Source organism: Carassius carassius, chromosome 13 (assembly GCF_963082965.1).
Source record: "Carassius carassius chromosome 13, fCarCar2.1, whole genome shotgun sequence".
NCBI lineage: Eukaryota > Metazoa > Chordata > Actinopteri > Cypriniformes > Cyprinidae > Carassius > Carassius carassius.
This window is the reverse complement of record NC_081767.1, coordinates 3,694,789-3,718,901: the sequence shown is the minus strand read 5'-3', so window position 1 is coordinate 3,718,901 and position 24,113 is coordinate 3,694,789. Positions and strand designations below refer to the sequence as shown.

At 39.5% G+C, this 24,113-nt stretch overlaps 1 protein-coding gene across 2 annotated transcripts in view; it reads right to left on the bottom strand.

The window, feature by feature from the left end:
• The window catches only part of LOC132155844 (A-kinase anchor protein SPHKAP-like), a 94,496-nt gene extending 71,602 nt beyond the window's left edge, over positions 1–22,894 (bottom strand). For both annotated transcript variants that reach the window (XM_059564575.1, XM_059564576.1), the window contains exon 1: positions 22,819–22,894. In XM_059564575.1, coding sequence (XP_059420558.1) covers positions 22,819–22,862 — 44 coding nt within the window. In that variant the 5' untranslated portion in view covers positions 22,863–22,894. The remainder of the gene's footprint in view (positions 1–22,818) is intronic.
• Between the last annotated feature and the right edge of the window lie 1,219 nt (positions 22,895–24,113).

Below are 24,113 nucleotides of genomic sequence, written 5' to 3'. Positions count from 1 at the left end.
GAAAAAGGTTAGAGAAAAACGTACTGTGCCATGGTATAACAGTAATACTCACTCTCTCAAGAAAGTAACTTGTAGACTTGAACGCAAATGGAAAAAACTAACTTGGAAGTTTTTAGAATTGCATGGAAATACACTATGTCCAGCTATAGACAGGCTCTAAAAACTGCTAGGGCAGAGCATATCCACAAACTCATAGAAAATAACCAAAACAATCCAAGGTTTTTATTTAGCACAGTGGCTAAATTAACAAATTACCAGATGCCACCTGATTCAAATATTCCACCAACGTTAAATAGTAATGACTTCATGAATTTCTTCACTGATAAAATAGATAAAATTAGAAATACAATAGTGAATGTAGATTCTACAGCGTCTAACACTTCAGTTTCATCCATCGCACCCAAAGATAAACTGCAGTGCTTTACAAATATAGGACAGGAAGAGCTAAATAAACTTATCACTGTATCTAAACCAACAACATGTTTATTAGATCCTGTACCCACTAAATTACTGAAAGAGTTGTTACCTGTAGCCGAAGAACCGCTTCTCAATATTATTAACTCGTCGTTATCTTTAGGTCACGTCCCAAAACCATTCAAGTTGGCGGTTATTAAGCCTCTTATTAAGAAACCAAAACTAGATCCTAGTGAACTGGCAAATTATAGGCCTATTTCAAATCTTCCATTTATGTCTAAAATTTTAGAAAAAGTTGTGTCTTCTCAATTGAGCACCTTCCTGCACATAAATGATCTGTATGAAGAATTTCAGTCAGGTTTCAGGCCCCACCATAGCACAGAAACTGCACTTGTTAAAATTACAAATGACCTGCTTCTTGCGTCAGATCAAGGCTGCATCTCATTTCTAGTCTTACTTGATCTTAGTGCTGCATTTGACACCATAGATCATGACATACTCATAGATCGATTACAAAACTATACAGGTTTTCAAGGGCAGGCTCTAAGATGGTTTAGATCCTACCTGTCCGATCGCTACCATTTTATTTACTTAAATGGGGAGTCATCTCATTTATCATCAGTAAAATATGGAGTGCCACAAGGATCCGTCCTAGGTCCCCTTCTATTTTCAATATACATGTTGCCCCTTGGTAATATTATTAGAAAATACGGAATTAGCTTCCACTGTTATGCTTATGATACTCAGCTATATATCTCAACAAGACCAAATGAAACTTCTAAATTGTCTAAGCTAACAGAGTGTATTAAAAATGTAAAAGATTGGATGACCAATAATTTCTCCAATTAAATTTGGATAAGACAGAGATATTAATTATTGGACCAAAAAAACACTACACAGAATCTTGTAGATTACAATCTGCAACTAGACGGATGTACTGTTACTTCCTCTACAGTCAAAAATCTGGGTGTTATATTAGACAGCAACTTGTCTTTTGAAAATCATATTTCCCATGTTACAAAAACTGCATTCTTCCATCTTAGAAACATTGCCAAGCTACGAAACATGTTGTCTGTTTCTGATGCAGAAAAGCTAGTTCATGCATTCATGACCTCTAGACTGGACTATTGTAATGCACTTCTAGGTGGTTGTCCTGCTTCTTCAATAAAGAAGCTACAGGTAGTCCAAAATGCAGCAGCTAGAGTCCTTAAGAGGTCAAGAAAATATGATCATATTACCCCAATTTTACAGTCTCTGCACTGGCTACCTATTAAGTTCCGTATCAGTTACAAATTATCATTACTTACCTATAAGGCCCTAAACAGAGGTGGGTAGTAACGAGTTACATTTACTTCGTTACATTTACTTGAGTAATTATTTGGGGTAACGAATACTTTTCGGAGTATATTTAAAGATGGGTACTTTATACTCTTACTTGAGTAAATTTTTGGGGAAAAATCTGTACTTTTACTTCGTTACTGTGGGCGACGCTCCTCTCGTTACTTTATCTTAATGCAATAAATGTTATAATGCTTCAGTTTATGCCAAACGCGCCGTCTACTTTTCTCTGGGCAATGAGCGATGCCCATTCGCGAATGATTCATTCTTTTGAGTCAAATCTGTTCAAAGGCTTGATCAAACCAATTGGCAAACGAGTGAATTGGTTCATGAATCAGTTTGAATGAGTCGTTCAGTTCCCTGCCGCACGCGCTGAGCATCTGAAGTGGTTCACTCGGAGTTGTAACGTTTAAGAACAGAAAGAGCGTTGAAAACGTGGCTGGAACTGCACTGAATTGAAATCTGCAAAGGTTATTATTTGCTAGCGATGGAGATCCTTATTAGATGAACACCGCGTGTGCTGTCTACTGTTTAACAGGTAATAACTTGGGCTACATTCGATTACAGTACACGATACCACTGTGACATTAGTTTGTTGTACGTGTGTGGCTTATAACAGAGGGGAGTCAAGTTGAATGCAGCTTCCAAAAGACAAAACATAGCCGATTAAGATTTTATTAATTTTAATACAATCTCACTGGTGCAAGTACGTTCAGCGAGTCATATTATCAGCTGCTAAATTCAGATCTGTGATTGCTTGCTGGAGCTGAGCCAGAGATAGATGCGTTTATACAGCGCTGCGCATTATAACAAATCACACATGATTCTTTTGAGCTTATTAAAGCATTGGCCAATCAGAGGCGTTCAGATGAGTCATCGCTAAAATGCCGGAGCTTCCTTCACTCGCTCACTGACTGAATACCTTTTTCTGGCGAATTCTCTCACAGGAACAACAAAGTGCAGATGTGTGTACGAATCTTTAATTAAGATATTGATTTCACAGTGTTAACAGTTTCAGTGATTTTAATGGGAGTTTCTGAGAGTGATTGAAATCTAGACTGTCAGTGAAAATTATCTTTAATAATGTAAATGTTATTTGCTCTCTTTCTGAACAATGAAAGATTAGTAGCAATATTTATATCACATTAACTTTCAATGTTAAATTCACATTTAATATAAAGTCAGTTGTATTAAAAATATGTTATGGCATGACACCTATATCTGTTACTTAAGTAAACAGACAGGGTTTTATAATAAATTACATAAATTGGAGTAAAGGCTGATGAAATATATACATTTATACACGCACACATACATTACATACATTTTATCTATATATCTAAATAAAAATAGGCTCAGTATATATGACCCAAAGTAACTAGTAACTAACTACTTGAGTAGATTTTTTATCCGATACTCTTTTACTCTTACTCAAGTAACTATTCAAGACTAGTACTTTTACTTGAGTAAATATTTCTAGAAGTACTTTTACTTTTACTTGAGTACAGTTATTGGGTACTCTACCCACCTCTGGCCCTAAATGGTTTAGCTCCTGCGTACCTAACTAGCCTTCTACCACGCTACAACCCATCACGCACCCTAAGGTCAAAAAACGCTGGACTTTTGGTAGTTCCTAGGATAGCACAGTCCACTAAAGGAGGTAGAGCTTTTTCACATTTGGCTCCCAAACTCTGGAATAGCCTTCCTGATAATGTTCGGGGTTCAGACACACTCTCTCTGTTTAAATCTAGATTAAAAACACATCTCTTTCGCCAAGCATTCAAATAATGTATCTTAAATTTTGAGTATAGTTGCATCTGATCAAATGCACATTTTTATTCTTTAGCTTGGGTTAAACTAATTAATTTTACTTTGTTGGATCAGCAGCTATGCTAATGATGTCTCTGTTTGTTTCTATGTTTTGCCACGGGCTAAGATTTACAAAAGCTCCAGTCTGGATCCAGAACACCTGAGAAGAGATGATGCTGACCCTCAGAGGACCTCAGATGATGCTAACCCCTGTAACAACATTCAGAACTAACAAATATTGTTACAAATGTGACTGCATCACATAATAATTATTAATTATTAATAATATTAATAATGTTCATCATCTGGCTGACTACGTCTTGTATAAATTTTTCTACAAATCCTGTTATACGTGCACAAACTGACAGTCACCACTTATAAGCTATTACTAATTATTGTAGAAACATAATTTTCTGTAAAGTTGCTTTGTAACGATTTGTATTGTAGAAAACGCTATACAAATAAACTTGAATTGAATTGAATTGAATAGTTAGTGGTTGCACGACTAATCGAATACTCAACTAGTCGACTTCAATAGTCTGCCATGACTCTTTAAGCTTGACGCCGACTAGTCGCCTGTCCTATAGAGGGCGCAACAGGATAAATATTTGGAGGACTTCCACATTTGCTCTCATTTCCAAACAGTTAAAATAACAAATACATACGTACTATGAACGTACATACTATGAAAGCACTCCACATGCATGTGTGATTATATTACTGGATGTTCGAAATTGAACAGGAGAATGCACATTCTAAACAGCTTATTGTACAGGTAAATTAATCGCCGTTCTAATATAATGTGCTGTTGCACTGTAACGCACACACATAGGCTACGGACAGAAGCTCGTACATCACGCGCAGAACGCTCGCGCACAGAATCATTCAGTGCAGAAATGTACTGTCAACGCTGTTCTGTGATTTCTCAATAAAATAGCTTGGAAACTGAAAAGTTCTATAACTGTTTTTAATTTTGATAAAAGCATAAGAGACTTCTAGTAGTATGTACACACACACACACACACACACACACACACACACACTTGTGCTAACTTCTGCAGTTAGCAAGTTAATGAGGTAGTGATATTCTAAACTGATCAAAAACAGTACTGGTATCGCAATCATGAAAAAGTATTGGACTGGACATTAAAAAGTGTTATCAAGACTTTTGCCACGATGATGTGTAGATGATAAAGTGAGGAGCGAAATAACACTGACAGCAAAATAATACTAAACAGCTTCAGCCTAAAAACCTCAGGAAATCAGTCAAAACAGAGATGAGAAGCATTTGAGCCTTTTCCCAAAACAAAAGACTGTAAAGGAGCCTGCTTTGATGAAATAAGTGAAAACGAGACACTCAGAAAAGAGAGATAGAGGTCTATGGAAATCAACCAAGAGTATCCACTGTACACAGAGACAGAAGAAAAGAAACGCAAGTACTACAGCCATATAGGAGAAGAGACAGAGGAGGAGGACATTAGGAAGACGGGATGTGACATCGTCTGAGATATTTATGGGATATAGGTGGCATGGCTATATAAGCACCTAAGGGACTCTTGGGAAAGGGCAGGCCGTGTGACGTATATGCAGATGAGTACTGTTTTATGACGAGCGCACACACCACGTCCCGCATTGGAGTTATGCAAATTTAATGTGTCACTTTAATGATATGCTAATTCCCAGTGTTTTCTAAATGCCGTAAAGACAGGAGTCTGTCATCTAATTAGGAGGGACGCATATGAGTGTGTTTACAGATGCAGGAGATGCAATGGTGTGTGTGTGTGTGGATTACGATACAGCTGGAGAACGAAATTAAATTGACAGATATTTCCACCTAATCCCACAGACAGATAAGCAGGGCCTTTTATCACATCATCAAAAACAGCGAGTGCCCTTTGTCAAGAGTACATCCAGCACACACCTCTCTCCAATAGAGTACTAGCACAAACAGCAGAGTTATTGGACGAGGCACAAAGGGTTTGGCCCACGTGGGTGTAATTAGTGTTAATGGGATAGTTGATCAGTATAATTATTGAGAGTCTGGCTGCTGTTATTCTAATCGTGGGGATTTATAAGTGCGTCTGTGTCCCCTGCACATCAGCTACCTCTCATAATTCACATGGTTAGCTACTACCTGCATTGCTGATTATGATAATCACACGCCGCTGCTTTCTTTTTAACGCAAACGCACATGTGGGAGTTGCTCTTGTGAGATAGCACTGTTAAAAATTATTTTTGAAGTTGTAAATTACAAGATTCCTGGAGTATGTTTTACAAGATTCTTTTAATGATTTTTTAAAAAAAAGAACACTGTACAAATTGTCAGGTGCTATCTACTTAAAAAAAATATGGTGACAATATTACACATAATATTTTTGAATAGTTTTTAAGGCTTGATCTCTTTAATGAAAATTACCTGAATAAATCATGTAAAATCCACTAAATTATTTAATCTATAACGCAATAAATTTAATATTATTAGTGAAATGTGCTCATTTATTTTAAAGGTGCCATTAAATGCAAAATCACTTTTATAAGGTGTTTGAACAAAGTTCAGTGTGGCCTCAGTGAGTGAAAACAACCATCTTATAATGGTAAAAATCAACTCACTCATTGTTTTATAATCCCAATAATTCATAAACAGTCTCTTCACACAAGCAGTTCCAGGTTTCTTTCTACAATGAAGACAACATGTGCGTTCGACTTCACGAACACTGCGCAAACCAATCGCAATCTGACTTGAAGCAGTGCATGCTGGTTCGAAATTTTGTCCGATTTGAGACAGCGCCGACGCCACATGACTGTCACGTGTGGCATCAAAGTACCGCAAGAGTGTTTCGAGAGCAGCCGGCTGACTCAGCCGTCGCAGTTTCTCCAGAGTGACTGCAGGTGCGAGGATGACGACACAGCTGTTTCACGATTGGGATCCACCGCATGACAACGATCACTGTGTTTCGGGTTTGACGAAGCCTTTCAGTTCCAATAATGGCAACAATCTGTGTTTTTAGAAAGGTTACAATCATTTTTGTATTGTAGTTGCAATGTTGTATTGCGTCACGTTTATCATACAACACTGATAAAAGCATATATACCCCCACTTTATTAGTATTTAAATAGTATATATGATTGTTGAACTTTATTCTTGGAAATATGGTGCTGTATTAAGCAGTATATAAAAAAGTGTTTATGTTTCTCATGGAAGTGTTTCTGAAACGTCTGTGTATATGACAAATATAGCATTTAATTCACTTCATCAGTGATAAAGTATGCAAACACCGCATGAGTGTCACTAACAGGAGCAGTAAGTATCCGGATTGATGGCTCTGTTTTTAACTCTGCCCCCGACTGCATGCAGCAACTCTCGCCGATCAGCGTCTGTAGCCGTGCTTCAAGTCGAATGCACCCATAGTTGGTGAAAGTCCCTCCCATTTGTGATGCTCTCTGCCCTATTAGCATATACACAGTCCTGAGTGAGATGCAGCGGTCCGCCTTTACTGTTCTCTTGCTGTAGCTGCTGGAGGTCAGTCCCAAATAAATTAAAAGTGTCATGTGTTGAGATGCACCAACATAGGAGTTTCCATAGACCGCTGAGGACATGGTGGTTAACTTTTATTTTTCGGAGGAAATGAACCAGAAAAAAACCTGAAAGTCCTATACCTCAGTGCTTACATTTTACACCAGACTCGACTGCCTCACAAACAAGGGTCAGTTCAGCGCTGGAGTTGTGCAAAGATTGCTTCTGAAAGAGGGATCCATTAACGATTCATGCGCAAACGTATAGTATATTGTATAGCGTATGTATATTGGATCCGGACTTCGGTCTTAAAGGGGAAGCTGTCCAATATTCGTCTCGTCTGGCATTCATGAAAATCTCTCACTGCTCTCAACTAAATCACTTTTGTAACTAGAATAAGAAGAAAAAAATAATTCTAATGCTAATGATTATGTGTATAGACTAATTAATTTACACAATGTATTTATTATTTATTGTAGTTTTTGTCCTATTGCTTGTAATTAGTTTCTTGTTCTTATTTCATCACTGTTTATGTATCTCCAGTGAGCTTAAGTTTAATATATATATATATATATATATATATATATATATATATATATATATATATATTATTTTCTTGTCTTAGTTTGATATTGACATTGGTGACAAGGATTATGAAAATTCTATGGTATAAAATCTTAATATCATAAAAAAAACTTTTAAAAAGAGAAAATAACTATATCAAGATATATATCGTTATTGAGATATAACATTTCTCATATCATGATATAAGATTTTGGACATATCGCCCACCCCTAATCTTGTACAATTAAAAGATTTTATACAGGTAGACAATTCAGGTAGGAAAAAAACAAATTACTCCATATCCAACCAAATGCAAAGCATGCTGGGAACTAACAATAACCACCAAAATGAAACTGCATAATATAGTTACTTCTCCAAAAAATAAATAGGTAGCTTTTCTTCCTTAATTTGATCATCTTTGTATCAATTTTATCATCAGCAGTTCGTCAAAATGACTTAAGTTTCCTTAAAAAATGCGGAAAACATAGTGAAATGTACTCAATATTTTCTATACAACATTAAACCACAATTTCTTTAATAAAATATACCCACTATTTTTAATTATCACCTTAACTTTTTCAAATGAAAATCACAAGACCGTATTTTTTAACCGTATTTTGGAATTTCTACTTCAAAATTTCATATTTTATTTAATGTGTTACTTGATGCTTCTTCATAAATATTTGTGAAATTTACTAGCAATTTCTAAGTCAAAATAGTTTCAAAGTAAATCTTACATCAATTTCCAATTGACATCCACTTTAATACATATTCATTTAAATTCTCTCCCTCCACTGTAGCTCTCAAATATTATTTATTTACATTCAGATATGGCATATCAATATGCGTTGTGTCAGGTCCTTTAAATCTTCATTACTTTTCATTCATTCATGAATTTATGATCTAGATCCGGCATATTGCTAAGAAAAAGAACACTCCTTTTTATATATTTGTATTATTTATATCTCATTTCCTATATCTGTTAATGTTTGTGTATATTTGTTTGTTTTGTGTGTGTGTAGTCATCCAAACTAGAGGGATTACTCAGGTTTGTAATTAGTCCAACGGATGCTTCAGACAACTTAATTATGTTCCTTAATTTACATGCAGACCAAATGGAATACCAGGTGTTTGGTTTCCTCAATTCAATTAACGCTCCTTAATGCCAGTCGACCTGCATGGCAGGGCAATAAGTGCAACAATTATGGATCAGGATTAGAGCTGAGACATAGCTGAATGGCATATCAGAGGACATTATCATATACAAAAGAGGCATAATTTACTGTTAATAATAATGATGCACAGACGACCACAATCATTCCTGGAATATAGAAGCGGTTCTAATGATCTGTGCAAATGGGACTGAATTGCACATCATTATAATGGGACTAAAAACAACGCTACGAGGCTGACACAACAACGGGAACATGTCTTTTCAAATAAAATCGTACAAATCAAATGTTAAACAGAATACCTTTCTCATAAACAACTTCTGTTTATTTATATTCTAAAAAATCTGTCCCTTTATCATTCCGTATTACTAGTGTGTTCCTCCTCACTGTTACCTTTTGGCTTGCATAGTTGGGGTTTAAGAGACAAAGGGATAGTTCACCCAAAAATGAAAACTTACTGTTAATTTACTTGCCCTCAGGCCATCCATTACTCAGCAGAAACTTAAAGATGATTTTTAGATGGAGCCTTAGGCTACGTCCACACGAAGCCAGAGCTTTCCCTATCCAATCTTTTTTTCCCCTTGTCTCAAGGGAAATATCTGCATCCACAAGAAACCACAAAACTGACACAAAATGATGTAGTATACATGCCAGACCAGAATGTGGCGCTGTAATTCTGCTACAGAGATACACAAAAAATGGAGAAGAAGACTTGGACTATGTGCATAAACTTTGCGCACGGTATACAAACGAACATGAAACAATACATTTATTAATCTGTGTTAATGTTAGTTAATAAAAAGACAATCGATCAGTGTTTGTTCATGGTTTCGTTTCTGTTTACGTGACGTAGCTGTGTCTGACTAGGGGCGAAACATGGGCTGATGATGTCATAGTTTCAGAACATATTCTCTTGTTAAGTCTGACGTCACGTAGCAGCGCTTCCGTGTCCAAACACTCAGTTACCACAAGAAAACAACAAAAGGTGCTAATATAAACTCACAATGTGATAGAATACTAGCGAAAAAGTTATAATCTTAACCTTTAACTCCATACCGAAGTCCCAGATAGCCAGACAATGAAAATATAAATATAAAAAACATATATAAAAATTATTTGTGTTTGGGACGCTGTGAGCACGGAGACTGTAGTGTACACCGTAAGTTTGAAAGTGTTTAGCTTAAATGATTAATATGAATAAACAGTGCTCATAAACGGCTGCTGAGGTAGTATTATCAAGTGAAGCGAGTTGAGGCTTGGACCCGGAAGCAGCGCTTCTTACATCATCACTTAACAACCGGATACGGATTCGCTGTCCACACAAAAACACAAGGGCGGTGTTTTAAAAATATATCGGTTTCACTCTCCCAAAATGCCAGATCCATGTGGACGAAACGCCTATACGATACAAATGTATGCATATACAGCGAAAATTTCAAATTAAATTTTGATATGTTTTAGCTTACCTCAAGGGCATCCAAGATGTAGGTGTCTTTGTTTCCGCAGTAGTTTCCATTTTGATATTTTTAGGTCAAGCCTTTCTTGTCTGTGACTCATATAATGGAGGTCTATGGTCACCACCTCAAAGAGCATGCACAGAGGAGTCCAAATTAAACAATTCCCCATTGTAAGTACACATTGATGACCTAAGACACGAAACGAGCGGTTTGTGTAAGAAAACGAAAAGTATTTATATCGTTTTTACCTCTTATGCACAACCACATCCAACTGATCTGAGGGCGCGCGCGCTTCCTGTTGTGTGACATGTGTGTTTCGTGTCTTAGGCCATCAATGTGTACTTACTATGGGGAATTGTTTAATTTGGACTTCTCTGTCCATGCTCTTTGAGTTGGTGACCATAGACCTGCATTATATGAGTCACAGACAAGAATGGTTTGACCTAAAAATATCGAAATGGAAACTACTGCGGAAACAAAGACACCTTCATCTTGGATGTCCTTGAGGTAAGCTAAAACATACCAAAATTTAATTTGAAAGTGAACTATCCCTTTAAGAAAGCGAAACAATGGGTCTGTGCAAGAAACTGAACATTATTTACAACATTATTACCTGTAATCCAGAGCCTCAGTCAAACAGAGAAATCTGATTCTTTTCAAACTGGTTCATTTTTAATAAAACGGATTCAAATAACTGATTCACCAGTTCATTTACCTAAAAACACAATGACATAACGTATACACAATTATATTATTAAAATACCCAATGATGGTTGGAAACGTGGATGTTTTACATGTTTAAAACGGGAACAAACTAATCTTCATCAGTTCAGTTTTGTCCATAAACAGAAACCATAAAAACTAATTTTGCCCCTTTCATTAAGCTGCTCTGTTCATACATGCACAAATCAGCAGCCCACCGATCTTCAGTCCAAATCAGAACTGTCTGTTTAGTTCATTGACTGTTGGAGGAACTGGAGCACACAATGAGCTGAAAACCAGCAGCATAGTATCATCTGCACAGGTATTTTGGCTTGTTTCCAGTCTGAGTTACTGTCAGCATCTGAAAGTGAGTTTTGATTGAGTAACTGATTTGTGTTTGCTCAAGCTGCAAACTGTTTCAGACGGTTCGGTTCAATTCAGTTCTATTGATTCAGATCACTGAAAAGAACTGGTTCTAAAGAATGATTAACTCTTGAACCAGACATCACTCCAGAGGCTCTGGATTGCAAGTAATAATGTTGTAAATAAGGTTCAGTTTCTTGCACAGACCTATTGTTTCACTTCATAAGACTTCAATGTTTCATCAGGAGCTATGGGTATATGTTGCGTTTTTTGTTTCTCAAGTTACCAGTAGCCCTTGACTTGCATTTTATGAATCACCAGTGACCACAGTTTCAGCAAAAAAATCAATGATTTTATATAAAAAAAAATTCACATCTATAGTGAAATATACTGTTATTCCTCAACTAAATGATTTACTAGTTGGCACTGAAACATTTATGAGATGCCAGCTCCTGTGGTCCTGCTGGCTAGTGTGAGAACGCACTAGATTACACTGGCACAGACTGCACACCCACACCTATATCAGTGTTCCACAGGAAGACAGAGAGACTGCATAATATTAAAGCAAAAAACACACTTCAAGCTTTAAAATCAGCATTTTTATCCATGCATTTGGTTTATTTGTAAAGGAATAGTTGACCTGCGGGGTGGTGATGCTGAAAATTTCCCCACCCTCAGGTCTGAGTTTATTTCTTTATGGGACAGATTTGGAGTAATTTTGCATTACATCAAATACAGTGGATCCTCTGCAGTGAATGGGTGCCGTCAGAATGAGAGTCTTTGGCTTCACAAGACATTAACTTATGGACTGGAGTGGTTTGGATTACTTGTGGATTATTGGGATGTTTTTATCAGCTGTTTCTGACGGCACCCATTCACTGCAGAGAATCCACTGGTAAGCATTTGATGTTACCACATATATATGATGTAATGCTGAATTTCTCCAAATCTAATCCCAACATTTTATTCGTAATTCGCTATTATTTTCTTATTTATGCAGTGATAAAATCACCTCTGTAAAAACCTTTTCACTTAATATGTCAACAAAATTAAACACAAATTTTGAACCAGGCTTTATTCTATATTCAGATTTCTGTTCTGGAAATGTGCATATCTGCATATGCCTCATTTGCACATTTAAACATAAAATGTCCGAAGACTAACATAATTTTTTTTTGCTATTTTTAATGTATTCAACCCACTGGGCACAAAGCAGGGTCTTGTCTCAATTTTTTGAGCCCACAATTTGTAATCCAAATATCATATCTTGATCTTTCAGTGAAATGAAACACTTGACTTCTCTGTGTGCTGGACTTCTCCAATCACTTTATACTTTTTGCACACTGCTGTTCTCACACAGTAGGTTTGCTGTTGGATCAAGTGTAGTTGGCACTGCCCCATGCTTCAACCGTCCCTCTTTGAGGCAAGGTAATAAGGAAAAGAGGGAAATCAATGGAGTGTCCTTTATGGACACCACAGAGCTCAAGCAACTACGTATGTCTTTTAATGTATCATATATAGTGTGCTAACGACTCTAGCAGAGGCAACAATGGCTCTCATAAGAGACATTCCAATGCAAAGCCTGCATTACACTGTGACAGGTTCACAAAACAATCTGCGCTGAAATGTGCTGCACAAACAATTAAGGTCGGGCTGAAACGATTGGGGACCTTGTTAAAAATAAACTTCAGGCTCTCTTTCCTAATGTTGGGATGCTCTGGAAGGATATGCAGTGTGGCAAAACACAGCCAGGAACAGCATGCTTTAGTTTTTTTAGTTGTTCTAGTATTTAGAAATAAAAGTTTCTTCTGCCTTAATCCCTCACATTGAATTCTATGGTAGTAGATCAATTTTCTATAGTAGATGATCAATTGTAATATCTAAAGTCTCATCACCTCTCCAAGGACTAATTCACAAAATGAACAAGTCAACTCACTGTAAAATAATCAACCTGCTACTGACATTTACCCAAATATTGTGCAACTTGGCAGATATATAAAATCAATCATATCCACGAACATTCAACCACAATTACACACATAAATTAACAACTGCTGCCATTCCAAGCATGAAAGAAAACTGTTACTGACTAAAATATGCAAAACATTACATCTCTGAAAGATGTAAATCCATAATACACACACACACATATATATAAAAATAGAAATCTAAATTAAAAATTTTAATTTAAAATAGAAATCTTTTGTAACAATATGCAAAAAGTGATAGTTATGACTTAAATTGAAAAGTTTTCCAAAAAAATTACCAGCACGACTGTTTCCAACACTGATAGTATGAATACCATTATTTTAAGGTGTAATAATATTTCACAGTATAACTGTGTATTTTTGATTAAATAAATGCAGCCTTGATGGGAATAAGAGACTTATTTAAAAAACATAAAAAACCTTACTATATTATATTATCATATTACTTACTACATTAATTATGTGCATTTAAGCAATAATTACTCTGAATGATTGAAAAAGAGGAGAAGAAACTCTTAATGAAGGAGAGCGAGAGAGAGAGAGAGGGGGGGGGGCTTATGTTTGACCACAGTAATGCAACACTGTTATGCTGAAGTTGCAATCACACAAACTTGTCTGTCTGTATCAAAGTTGATCAATTCTTATCAATAATAAAACAGGGTCCAGCCCTGAGCTGATATTCACGGAGAGTGTCAATTAACTGTGTGCCAGTAGAAAAGTAAAACTCAACTGGATCTGTCAATTTCTTTTAGGCCTCATTAGCAAACAGAAATGAATTATGTATGATTGCCTTTTAAATCAATTATAAATTAAACACTGGAATGAAAACAGCAGGTAACAGGAATCAAAAGAGCAGAAGGAGAGCGGGGAAAGTGAGAGATTTAGTTTCTGTCATGGCACAAATGGCCTCCATAGGAACTGCAATGAAAAAATTGCCACCTTTATACTCTTATGTAGCTTTAATGGTTTTAGCTAATAATAGAACTGGAATCTTCATCTCATGTGAGTGCACATCAGGCTTTATGAAGGCCAATGTAAGACTTTTAAAGAAGAACATTTAAAGACTGGGAACAGAATATGCCAGTATGCTCTCTGAATGTAATTGCCTAAGGAGCAGAAAATGAGCTGCATTAGCAACAAAACACAACATTCAGCAGATTGATCCATTAATTGTCACGATCGGTGTTACAAAGAACCACGGGAGAGGGAACCAATTGCAGGTAAGTCTTTTATTAAAGGGTAATCCAAATAGAGTAAACAGTCCAGGCAGGGGTCGAGACCAAAACATCCATCCAAACATAAACAAGACACGAACACAAGGCAAGGACAAGAGCTGACGGACATGAATTAAACAATCAACAAGGACTCCGTGACACATACACAGACAGACCGGGTATAAATACACAGAAGGTGAATGAGGGAACTGGAGACAGGTGGGGAATAATCAATTAACTCAACAAGGAGGAAGGTGACCAAATAAGGGAACAGACAGTTAATAAGGTGACAGACACCGTGGGAAAGGAGGACATCTAGTGGAAACCCAGGGACACAACCCAGACAATGTGACAGTACCCCCCCTCTACGGAGCGGCTCCCAGACGCTCCACGACAGACACAAAACAGAGACCAGGAGGGAGGCGGACAGGTGGAGGCTCAGGGGGAGGGACGGAGGGCCAGAAAAGAAAAACATGGGGAACAGACACCAGAAGTGTGAACACCAAACAGGGAGACCAGGAGGGAGGAGGACTGGAGGAGGTTCAGGGGGAGGGACGGAGGACCAGACTGACAGAGAGGAACAGGGACAGGAGTGAACACAAAAACAAAAAACAACATGAAGCCCCTCCAGGGCGGGGCAGAAGACCACCACGTCCGTGTGGTGGAGACTGGAGTCCCCCAGGGCGGAGCAGAGGACCACCACAACCGTGTGGTCAGGGCGGAAGCCCCCCAGGGCGGAGCAGAAGACCACCACAACCATGTGGTCAGGACGGAAGCCCCCCAGGGCGGAGCAGAAGACCACCACGTCCTTGTGGAAGAAGCCAGAGTCCTCCAGGGCAGAGCGGAAGACCCCCACAGCCGTGTGGTCAGGGCGGAAGGCCCCCAGGGCGGAGCAGAAGACCACCACAGCCATGTGGTCAGGACCAGAGCCCCCCAAGGCGGAGCAGACCTCCGTGCGGCTGGACCAACGGGACGACGAAACTCTGGTAATTCCCTGGTGTCCTTACTGGACTCCAGAAGATTGGTGCTTGCCTGACACTGCTCATGAAGATCATTGGTGACTTGCATTTGCTCATGAAGATCAATGGTGACTTGCCTTTGTTCATGAAGATCAGAGGTGACTTGCCTTTGTTCATGAAGATCAGAGGTGACTTGCCTTTGTTCATGAAGATCAGAGGTGACTTGCCTTTGTTCATGAAGATCAGAGGTGACTTGACTCAGTCCCTGAAGATCACCGGTGACTTGACTCAGTCCCTGAAGATCACCGGTGACTTGACTCAGTCCCTGAGGATCACCGGTGACTTGACTCAGTCCCTGAGGATCACCGGTGACTTGACTCAGTCCCTGAGGATCACCGGTGACTTGACTCAGTCCCTGAGGATCACCGGTGACTTGACTCAGTCCCTGAGGATCACCGGTGACTTGACTCAGTCCCTGAGGATCACCGGTGACTTGACTCAGTCCCTGAGGATCACCGGTGACTTGACTCAGTCCCTGAGGATCACCGGTGACTTGACTCAGTCCCTGAGGATCACCGGTGACTTGACTCAGTCCCTGAGGATCACCGGTGACTAGCCCTGACTCTGGAGGATCAGCGGTGACTAGCCCTGACTCTGGAGGATCAGCGGTGACTAGCCCTGACTCTGGAGGATCAGCGGTGACTAGCCCTGACTCTGGAGGATCAGCGGTGACTAGCCCTGACTCTGGAGGATCAGCGGTGACTAGCCCTGACTCTGGAGGATCAGCGGTGACTAGCCCTGACTCTGGAGGATCAGCGGTGACTAGCCCTGACTCTGGAGGATCAGCGGTGACTGGCACCTGACTCGACTCTGGAGGATCAGCGGTGACTGGCACCTGACTCGACTCTGGAGGATCAGCGGTGACTGGCACCTGACTCGACTCTGGAGGATCAGCGGTGACTGGCACCTGACTCGACTCTGGAGGATCAGCGGTGACTGGCACCTGACTCGACTCTGGAGGATCAGCGGTGACTGGCACCTGACTCGACTCTGGAGGATCAGCGGTGACTGGCACCTGACTCGACTCTGGAGGATCAGCGGTGACTGGCACCTGACTCGACTCTGGAGGATCAGCGGTGACTGGCACCTGACTCGACTCTGGAGGATCAGCGGTGACTGGCACCTGACTCGACTCTGGAGGGTCCACTGGCACCTGACTCGACTCTGGAGGGTCCACTGGCACCTGACTCGACTCTGGAGGGTCCACTGGCACCTGACTCGACTCTGGAGGGTCAGCTGAGACTCTCATCCTGTGCAGCGGCGCTGGGCAAGCAGCCATCTTGGGCCATGACTCTGGACAGGCGGCCATCTTGTACTGTGGTGCTGGGCTGGCGGCCATCTTGTACTGTGGTGCTGGGCTGGCGGCCATCTTGTACTGTGGTGCTGGGCTGGCGGCCATCTGGGGTTGTGGTGCTGGACTGGCGGCCATCTTGTACTGTGGCGCTGGACCGGTGGCCAATTTGGGCATTGGCGCTGGGTTAGCGGCCATCTTGTGCTGTGGCGCTAGGCTGACGGCCATCTTGGGCTGTGGCGCTGAACCGGTGGCCAAAGTGGGCATTGGCGCTGGGCTGGCGGCCATCTTGTACTGTGACGCTGGACTGGTGGCCAATTTGGGCATTGGCGCTGGGTTGGCGGCCATCTTGGGCTGTGGCGCTGGAACGGTGGCCAATTTGGGCATTGGCGCTGGGTTAGCGGCCATCTTGTGCTGTGGCGCTTGGCTGGTAGCCATCCTGGGCAGTGATGCTGGAATGGCGGCCATCTTGGGTTGTGGCGCTTGGCTGGTAGCCATCCTGGGCAGTGGTGCTGGACTGGCGGCCATCTTGGGTTGTGGCGCTTGGCTGGTAGCCATCCTGGGCAGTGGTGCTGGACTGGCGGCCATCTTGGGTTGTGGCGCTTGGCTGGTTGCCATCCTGGGCAGTGGTGCTGGGCTGACGACCACCCCGCCGGAAGAGACAGAAGTGGCTGGGGCATCCCACCGAAGCCGATGCTGCAGGTAGCGCACGAATTCCCAGAATTCCAGTGTCTCTAACTGCGCCATCTCCTCCTGAGACACTGGATCATCCAGCCCGCCATTAAAATAGTCTTTAAGGGCTGCGTCATTGTATCCCATGCCCTCGGCCAGGGACCAGAACACCTGTGCCAGGGCACCCACCTCATTGCCCTCTTGGCGGAGGGCGATCAACTTCAGATACTTCGCCCTCCGCTCCGCCATCCTGGCTGGGGAGCGGGAAAAAGACATACCACTGGTTCCTTGCATGACGGAGTCCTTCTGTCACGATCGGTGTTACAAAGAACCACGGGAGAGGGAACCAATTGCAGGTAAGTCTTTTATTAAAGGGTAATCCAAATAGAGTAAACAGTCCAGGCAGGGGTCGAGACCAAAACATCCATCCAAACATAAACAAGACACGAACACAAGGCAAGGACAAGAGCTGACGGACATGAATTAAACAATCAACAAGGACTCCGTGACACATACACAGACAGACCGGGTATAAATACACAGAAGGTGAATGAGGGAACTGGAGACAGGTGGGGAATAATCAATTAACTCAACAAGGAGGAAGGTGACCAAATAAGGGAACAGACAGTTAATAAGGTGACAGACACCGTGGGAAAGGAGGACATCTAGTGGAAACCCAGGGACACAACCCAGACAATGTGACATTAATTCATTTAAAAAAACATCAATTTAAAACAAGAATGAAATAATTTTTAACTTACCTTCTGATCACAATGCAAAAAATATTTTTTTTATTCATCAATATTTTTTTCTTGTTTTCCAGTGCAAATGTCTAAAGTTTCTTAAATCAAGATACATTAAGCACCAAAATGACAAGTTAAGAAGTCTTTTTTTTTTTTTTTTGAGAAAATGATCATGGTTAAAACAAGAATATATGCCAATGTATAAGCTCAGAAAACAAATTTACATAAGTTATTGACAGATATTTGTTTTTGGTTTTAGCTTAACCTGACTAAACTGTGTGAAATTCTCAGAAAACAAGTCTTTTACTATAGTATTTTTATTTTGCACTTCAAGTAAATATGCAGTATATCTTGATTTAAATAAATAGCTCACCTAAAAATTTCAATTCTATCATAATTAACTCACCCTCATGTTGTTCCAAACCTTTATGAGATTCTTTCTGATGTTGAACACAAAATAAGACATTTTAAACCAAACAGTTGACATAGCCATTGACTTCCATAGTTTTTTATTTTTATACTGGAAGTCAATGGCTGCCGTCAACTTTAGTTTTGTGTAAAATGTGTCTTGTACTTGTAAGACCAGTATTTCTCTCTTCTAATATATCAGCTGATGTCTCATCTCATAAGTTGAGAGCACTGATGTTAACATACTACTGTATGATCAGCAGATGTCACACAGGACCAAGCAGGAGTGAGTCTAAAAATAGCACACCAATTTCTACTGTACCCACATTGCCTTTACTGCCTCCCTGCCCTCCCTCTTCGATGTCCCTCGCTGGCCTGATCCTCAACTCAACAGAAATGCAAAAAAATAAATAAAAAATAAGCCAATAAACTCATATGAAAGAAGCAATAGATTTAATCTGCTGGTGCTGGAACCTCTTCTTCATGAGATCTTTTCATCTCTTGTTGTTGTTTGTGTTGGAGTTTACCATTGTGTGTTTTTGTTTAAAACCGCTTATACGCTGCCCATTGTGTTCATTTTGCATGGTTGACAGTTAGAGTCCCTGCTCTCTGTCTCTCTCTTTCTTTACGTGCCGAAGCCTGACTGCGAGTAAAGCATGCGAGCATTACTGTTGCGGATTGAAATTCAAATTGTGTTTCATGAGTTTATCTTGCTGACCAGAGAGAGAACAAGAAACAGAGAGTGAGAGAAAGTGAGAGAGGAGAGGAAGAATCAGTGCTGTGAACAGCAACAACAAGCACGGAGTAGATTTGAGACAAAAAAAAAACAAACAAAAAAAACTCAGAAGGTATGTTAAGGTTTAATGTGCATCCACGTCAAAAGTTGTGAAGGTATGTTCCCAAACAAGGTTACTTCATCTGAAAAGCCAAACATTTGGAGCATTTATTTTTAATTATTTTTTACTGCCACTAGCCTTGATTTCAGCTGGAAACTGCAGTGAATTGTATTTATAGGTAAGTGTTTTTAGAGTTTTGAGAAAATGTATATAATGGCAAAGTTTTTACAATGAGCCTATGTTGCAATTATGGTATTACGTTTTGCTCGGCCTCAAGTAACATCCTTGGAAAAAGAAATTTGGCAGAGTAAGTTATTACAATTTGAAGAAAGATCACAAATTCTTTTGTTTAACATTAATGATCTCTCAGAGCATCTTTACCCTCTCCAGAATCTATCTGTTGACCAGGAATCAGGCCAGCAGACCACTCTAAGTATTAATTGACAGTCAGCGCAGGCCAGCACAACCGACCTCTGCAGGATCTGCCAGACATCAGACCGCCTCCTGCCAAAGCTCTTGTTGGAGCATCATGAGCAAGAGTCGACGTTTCTTTGTGTTTGCTTGTATGCGTGTGTGTTTGTATGCATGGGAGTGTTTGCAAACCTAAACCCCAGCTAATATCATTACCAGTCATGCTGCTCCAATATAACCCCACTATGGAGACATAAAAGACCTCAATCAATTCAGGTCTAGACGCTACTGGCCAATCAATAAACACATAACATCACAAATAAAATGGAAAACACAAAGACTAGCTTCAAGCCTACACGGTGAGGGCCAAAAAATTACAAAGGAGGAGGAGAAGAGGAAAACTAAGAGGGGGATTTAGCGAGTCCTGCGGGGTTCCATTTGTTTGTTGTAATCAGGTCTGATGATCTCAGATACACATCTGCTGGAGTCTCAAACATGGCTGGATGGTATAGAGCAAATTAACAGCATCCCATAATCAAATAAGTACTTGTTGTGCAAAAAGCAGGGTTGCTGCAGGACGGTATGCTACAAAAAAAGGTAAAATTTGAAACAGTTTCTGCAAAAAAAAAACAAGAAAAAAAACAAAGACTATAAATACTGTGGAAAAATATAGCAATTAAAAACACTACAACACAGCAAAATTGTCATTATATAGTGCGCTCTATAGGAGCTAGGAAGCGATTTCGGACACAGCTGTTGATACCCTTTCATTGGTAAAGACTTTCAAACTTTAGTTCAAGTTCACAGCAGAGTGCAGTCTAATTATGTTCACTCAGTGTGTATTTATTTGCCGCATTATGCAGATTCACTTCCTGACCCTCTCCATGCATGCACATGTGACTGAGCTAACGCAGCGGACATAAGGCTGATTACACACATGCACAAAGTCCTCCAAACACTCATATCCATGAGCACACACTAATGAGAGCATCTCTTCATTACTTTTCTGACCCCAATCAGAGTGAAGATTGGCCCCCTCCCCCGACCCTCATTAATTATCTATACACACACACTTATATTTTGTCCTTCACATCCCATTCACAAACTCTTGCAGCCTTCAGGACCTTCATTGCATTATAGAAATATATAGAATATACAAAGTCTTACAAGTTGGCAACAACATAAGTGATCTCATCTTTCCCCAACATACAAACACTTCTGATGAGGCAACAGAAATTAATTCATAATATGGCATTTAGAGACAGAACAGTTGACATTTGTCTAATGCTTGATTACAGGAACAATACGAAACATTCTGCCTCCCACCCGTCTTACTACACAACAACATATACAACGTACATTATTTATTTAATTGCAGCCATCTCTCAAACTGAAGGCTGCAGTTACATACACGGATGCATTGGCATATACGATAAAAAACAACTTGTTCTTTTACACCTGCACACTCAGCACCCAGTCAGCCACTACAGGTTCTACTGTCCCCCACCCACCGCTGTCTATGGCGTATCTCTGCGGCACACAGAAGTGCTGGCCTTTCCATTCTCATCTCTCTCTCTCTGCACCCACTCCGCTTTTACGCCTCTACCATGATGGGTGGCGGCAGTTTAATGCATTTATGTCTAAGGATAAAAACAGCTTCACTGCCCCCTTAAGGTATGGAGGGGAACAACATGGCAGATGGGTTAAGATAACTGTAATACTGTATGTGAAATGACTTCCTGACCAGTATACGAGACCCCTTGTAGAAATATACATATACTGTATACCTGTCAAAAGTTTGGGATCTGTCAGATTTTTTTATTGTTTTTGAATTTTTTTAAGTTTATTCTGCTCACCCAGGATGTATTTATTTGCTATAAAAAAGATGGAAGTATTATTGCAATTTTAAATAACAATATTTTTAATGAATATACTGTAAAATGTAATTTATATCAGTGATCAAAGGTGAATTTTCAGAATCATTGGTCCAGTCTTCAGTGCCACATGATCCTTCAGAAATCATTCTTATATACTAATCTGCTGATCAAAAAAAAACTATCTATCTATCTATCTATCTATCTATCTATCTATCTATCTATCTATCTATCTATCTATCTATCTATCTATCTATCTATCTATCTATCTATCTATCTATCTATCTATCCATCCATCCATCCATCCATCCATCCATCTATCAGCCCATCATCAGTATATGGTGTCTTGTATGGGGGAAAAAAGCATAAACATTTATTCTATCAGACGCCAAACACGAGAGTTAATCTAAATTTTTTACACATTTCTTAATGTAGCTTGTTACTTCAGTGGTTTTTAAAGCAGGCATGAAGCAGACGGATCCAATGAGGCTTTTATGCGATTAAATTTGCCAATTTAAATCAGTGTGAGCTCACGCAAACATCCAAAAACTGGATAAAGTAATAAACAACACAGAACCCAGAAACAGATAGCTGAGATTAATCTAGCACAGAAATTAATATTTACAGCCAAAGCCTTTTAGCAGGAATTAAAATACATTAATATCTACACTCTGTGAATGAGAACATGTTTGTGGGAACAGTGGGGAAGGAGATTATTCACTTGATTATAACAGCAACTCAAAGAGAAATCCTCTGTAGACTCTCGCCTTGCTGCCACTATTTCCTAATGTCACAAAGAGGAATATAATCCAGATTTTTTGCGGGTTTTTAAAGAGCAGACATTTTATCGTGGTCTAATAAATATGGATGAAAAGATTAAGAGGCAAAACGGGAGCAATGTTACACAGAGACAATAAAAAACACTCATTAAAAGGATTTTTCCAGTGTGAGGATGCACCTCAAGCACATTTTTATATACCATAACATAATCATCTTGAACATAAAAATAACATTTTATCATGAACGTACCTCTCTGTGAAGTTTCGGAGGACATTGAGCAGGTTAGCCAGCATGTTCGCCTATCTTCTCGTCTTTTCTGTTGGTTGAAAAAAGGAAGATGTTATACAGACTGAATTGTTCACTGTGAGAATTTTACCTCTTTCTGGGGTCTCTGATGGCATAAAATAGTAATTTAAAACTTAATATGCAACGCTGATAATTATATTCAGTTGTGCCAACAAATATTTAAAGTGTTTGTTTTATTAGCATAATAGGCCTGCATTATAATGGATGAACAGTTGATCAAAATTATTTTGCTCAGAAATAAAAAACATTAATCACTATTGTCTTTTTTTTATGCAAGAGAACATCAACTCTCATAGTTTGCTGGAATGACAATGTAAAAATAAAACAGAATGGCTGTATTATATTTTTATTTGAGCAGAATCTCCTAACATAAACCACTTAACTGCAGTTCCCATTTGTGCTGTTTTTTTTTTGTTTTTTTTTACAATTATGTAGTAGAAAATGTATACATTTATGAAAAAAAAAACTCAGATTAAGTGATTATTTAACCACTTGAAATCTGGCAGCTGCACAATTAAAGAGTAACTAAACCCTAAACCAACTTTTCTTAGTTAATGATCTATAAGAATGGGGCTTTATTAGTGCTGTTCATTGATTCGAGTAACTTTTTTGACATTTGAGTATAAAGTGTTTTAATTCTACAATATATGGTTTAAAACGTCTGAGTGCTGCCCTCTTCAGGTTGAACGGTGGCTACTGTAGTTGTTTTTCCTATTGGATGTTGCGGTGGCAAGTGACGTAAGAGGTGGCAGGTGACGTAAGCAGTTTCCAGCTCACCACGCCCCTTGGTACAAGCTACCACGCCCTTGACAGTATAAAACCATCTTTTTCTTACAAAATCACTGTAGTGAGTCGGGAGATGGAATTGCGATTATTGAAAACAACCAGGATAGACTATTATAGCATCTATTTAGCATAGCAATTATATAGTTATTTAGATTATTTTGTGTAGCCTATGTAGTAAATTAGCATAGTTTTAGTGTAATATTAGTATTGTTAGAAGCACAGTTAGTTAGTAGCATAGCATTGCATCAGTTAGGATAGCTTCAAGTTGGCGTAGATTTATCTGTATTTAGTACAGTGGTCAGGATGGTACGTAGGTGTAGTGTTGCTGGTTGCATGCACTTGGCCTGGAAGACCGCGAGTTCCCGCCTAGAGCTGGAGTGTGCAAACTGCATTTTACGCGGGATCGCTTCTCCAACACAATGGAGGTGGAAATGGGCTTCTCCACACAGCTC